At 48.6% G+C, this 3,596-nt stretch overlaps 2 protein-coding genes across 2 annotated transcripts in view; one reads left to right on the plus strand and one right to left on the minus strand.

The window, feature by feature from the left end:
- Nucleotides 1-3,372, minus strand: part of CNOT11 (CCR4-NOT transcription complex subunit 11) — a 39,516-nt gene extending 36,144 nt beyond the window's left edge. Inside the window, exon 1 of the mRNA XM_014957740.1 lies at nucleotides 3,343-3,372. Coding sequence (XP_014813226.1) covers nucleotides 3,343-3,372 — 30 coding nt within the window. The remainder of the gene's footprint in view (nucleotides 1-3,342) is intronic.
- The window catches only part of TBC1D8 (TBC1 domain family member 8), a 54,832-nt gene continuing 54,606 nt past the window's right edge, over nucleotides 3,371-3,596 (plus strand). Inside the window, exon 1 of the mRNA XM_014957741.1 lies at nucleotides 3,371-3,499. Within this exon, the coding sequence (XP_014813227.1) occupies nucleotides 3,371-3,499 (129 nt within the window). The remainder of the gene's footprint in view (nucleotides 3,500-3,596) is intronic.

A 3,596-nucleotide genomic window follows, 5' to 3' on the forward strand; every position in this document is an offset into this window, starting at 1 on the left:
GGGGTCATGGACAACCTGTTTTGATGGCAGCCCATAGGCATTATCAGCTTCAACCATGCAACTGGCAAGCCTCGGAGCCTATCATAGAGTCATAGAGTCATAGAGTTGTCCAGGCCGGAAAGGACCTCCAAAGGTCATCTAGTCTGACCCCCCCCACAGGCAGCAGGGACACCCCCAACTAGACCAGCTTGCCCAGAGCCTTGTCGAGCCTCTCCTTGAATATCTCCAGGGAAGGGGCCTCAACCACCTCCCTGGGCAACCTGTTCCAGTGCTCCACCACCCTCACAGTGAAGAACTTTCTCCTAATCTCCAGTCTAAGTCTGTTCCCCTCCAGCTTAAAGCCATTTCCCCTCGTCCTGTCACTGCAGGCCTTTGTAAACAGGCTCTCCCCAGCCTTCCTGTAGGCTCCCTTCAGGTACTGGAAGGCCGCTATTAGGTCTTCCCGGAGCCTCCTCTTCTTCAGGCTGAACAACCCCAGCTCCCTCAGCCTCAGCCTATCCTAGAGCAGCCGACACTCTCCAAAATGTGTTCAAGCGTCGCCAGCCCCCTCTGATGTCAGCTCAGAGGTCTGGGTACCCTCCGCAGGGGGACAGGCAGGCAGGAGGCCTGGACCACTGTTGGCTGCCTGTCTCCTGCCCGTGGAGGCACCATTCATTTTATGCACATGAGGATCCACGGTGACATCCCAGAGTCAAAATTATACATGTGCTTGATGGCTGAGAAAGAGGAAGCCCGTGCCTGCTCCCTGCCCCCTGTGCAGTCTGTCTCAGGGATGCTCGGGGTCTCTGCGGTTTATGACAGTCTCCAGGAAACGGCTGTTTATTCCAGGTTAGGAGGGATGCTGTGCTCTAACGTAGTCTGAATGGCAGACTCCCTGCCTCGTGCTGCTTGGGAATGATACATAAATAACACAAGCACAGTCATTTCAGAGTGCATGTTGAGGGTGGCATAAGGCCAGAAACCTCATTTTCTTTCAGCTCTTTCCTTTCAAATACATCTTCATTTTTGCTAAAGCTATTTTTCTCCTGCCTACTAACCTTAAGTACTTCCAAGCAATTGAGTTAGGCAGTCCTATATCTTTTCTAGACTACCTCAGAGAAAATATAAAAAGGTGTCTAACTTTTCACAGCACCCTGTTTTTTGTCTAATAATCTGCTGGATTCCTGTCCTCCCTGGTTTTATTTACCTCTCTAGACACCGTCATTATAAAAGTACTGTCTCACAGGAGATTTCAGGAGATCCTCAGATGATCCAAATCCTGTTTAAATGTTGGCTGTGGAAACAGCCAGTACATCACTGCAGGACTCTCTCTATGAACATAGTAAACCTTTTGTTTACTGTTGCCAAAGACAACCTAGTTAGCAGGTAGAGGCTGTGCCATTTTCTGTGGGGTCTTTTTTCCTTGCTGCTTTTTAGTTAAATAATATAATAAGCGTGTTCAACTTCTTTCTGCAAGCCTTTTTTGACCTGGGGGTTATTGGTGCCTGTTTTGATGCCATTTGAAATACCTGGCCTGGTGTTGTGAGGGACACACTGAATGCCTTCGTGCTCACAGTGTCTCTGGTGGGTTCATGAGTCCTGCTGATGTCCATGGGAAAGGAGATCCTCAGGGGGTGGGAGTGAGGGTGGTGGTGTCCTAAAACTCATGGGCGTTTTGGCAGCCAGCACCACTCTGCAACCTCCTCGGGATGTCAGGGAATGCCACCCACAATGCCACATTGAGAAAGACATGTGCTCCTACATTCAGTAGCTGTGTTTATTACAATATATATTACAAAGTGCTTTGTTTTACTGTTGTTGTTCTGGATCAGCTTTCCCTCATCTCAACCATCTCCCTATTTTTCTCCCTCTGGAGCCATTTCTCAGAGGTTCTTGTTAATTACCTGCCACCAGTTCCATGTGATGGAAAAGCTGCTTATTTAAAAAGCATGAATGATCCCATTTTGATCTAACAACTGTTGGGCCAACTTGGATGTGGTTACAAAGCCCATGACTCTGAAGGAGTACTGTTGGTGGGGTTGAACCAGAAACATGTCTCAAGATACAATTAACAGAGGAAAGTGTGCATGACACTGATTCTGAAACTAATTGCTTCGCTCTTTTGCTCGCTCTCAAGCTCCAAAGCACCTCAAAGGTCAGCAACCTGCTTGGTCATCTTCTCAGTTATGTTTCAAATCAGTGTGCCCCAAACCCCGAGGTTTGGGGCTCCAAAAACAGTAAGAGAAATTAACATTCAAATATCTGAAAAGGGAAGAAATACTCACCATCTCACTTCATCGAGCGTTTCAAGACTTACATGTCTTCAGGATTGTTTTGGGGGCAGGGGAAACCTCTGAGCTATTCTTATCCTGAAAGAGCATTTTAAATAACCCCTTCTTACACTCTCATTAATTTTTAAATACATTGTTATGTGGTTGTCCATCATTTTCTCCTTTTAACAGCTTTTATTTTTATATCAGACAAGTAGTACGCTCACAATGCTTTCTTGCTGTTCTGTGTATGGAGATGAAATCATTGCTTTACATCAAAATTGTGAAGAATACGGATCACACAGCGTTTACTAAATCGCAGCCGAGTACAGAATTTTGCCTGCTAAATGTTCCCAGCTGGAAACCAGTCCACATGGTCACCTTCCAAATCCCAGTTAATAATTACTGCTGGCTGTGTACGCAGTGCACTGCAGCATCAGTCCCTTTCAAAGAGCTGGGAAATTCATAACTCACATAACAATAGGTTGAGCTTGGTAAAGTGAAGCTTTGGTTGTTTTCCATAATCAACGTTCTCTACTAAGAGGGATCTTCGCTCAAATGATGTGATTTAATCCACAGCGACCGGGGTCTCTAGCCCAGATGAAGAGTGTGTGAAGGTTTAGCAGCCTGCTACTGCAGTGGTTATAAAGAAATTATTTAATATTTGCTGTTTATCAGAAGTGGAACGTGACTGAGGGAAAAGACACTGGTCATGTTTTAATGGCAGTCTGGGTTACTGAGAATGTGAAATACAGTGTCAGAGGGCTACCAGTGTAAGGTGCCAGGCAGTAACCACTCGTGCAGGTTTGCAGATGATCCTACTGACGGCTCAAGCCCAAGCAGTGCCGGATTATTTCTTAAATGAGGGAAAAATAAACAACCACTCAAAACTGTAAAATGAAGATTCTGACTTTTCGGTTGAGATACGAAGTTTGAAGGCACTGGTGTTCGAACATCAAAGCACATAGCCACGGGCTCAGGCTTTTTAGGCTGTGATCTCGAATTAAAAACAGGAAAGCTGAGCTCCCCCCCCGCCGAAGCCGGGACCCTTTCCTTCCCGCCGGCTCCCCGTGGCGAGGGGGCACAGACCCACGGATGGGGGTGAGGCACCCGTGGGGCACATGCCGCCTTGTGCCTGCACAGGCTGGGGGGACCCTGGGGGTCGGACCCAGAGACTGCCCGCGGGAGGAAGGCGGGTACCGTCGGGCACCGGGCTGCTGTACCCCCGCCTGCGCTGCCGGGGCCAGGGGGTACGCCAGGACCCCGGGGTGCCGTGGGATCCCCAGCGTGGGCTCGGGGCGCCGTGGGACCTCCCCCCCCCGAGAGGAAAAACCGCCACTCTGCTCC

Source organism: Calidris pugnax, unplaced genomic scaffold (genome assembly GCF_001431845.1).
Source record: "Calidris pugnax isolate Ruff unplaced genomic scaffold, ASM143184v1 scaffold303, whole genome shotgun sequence".
Lineage (NCBI taxonomy): Eukaryota > Metazoa > Chordata > Aves > Charadriiformes > Scolopacidae > Calidris > Calidris pugnax.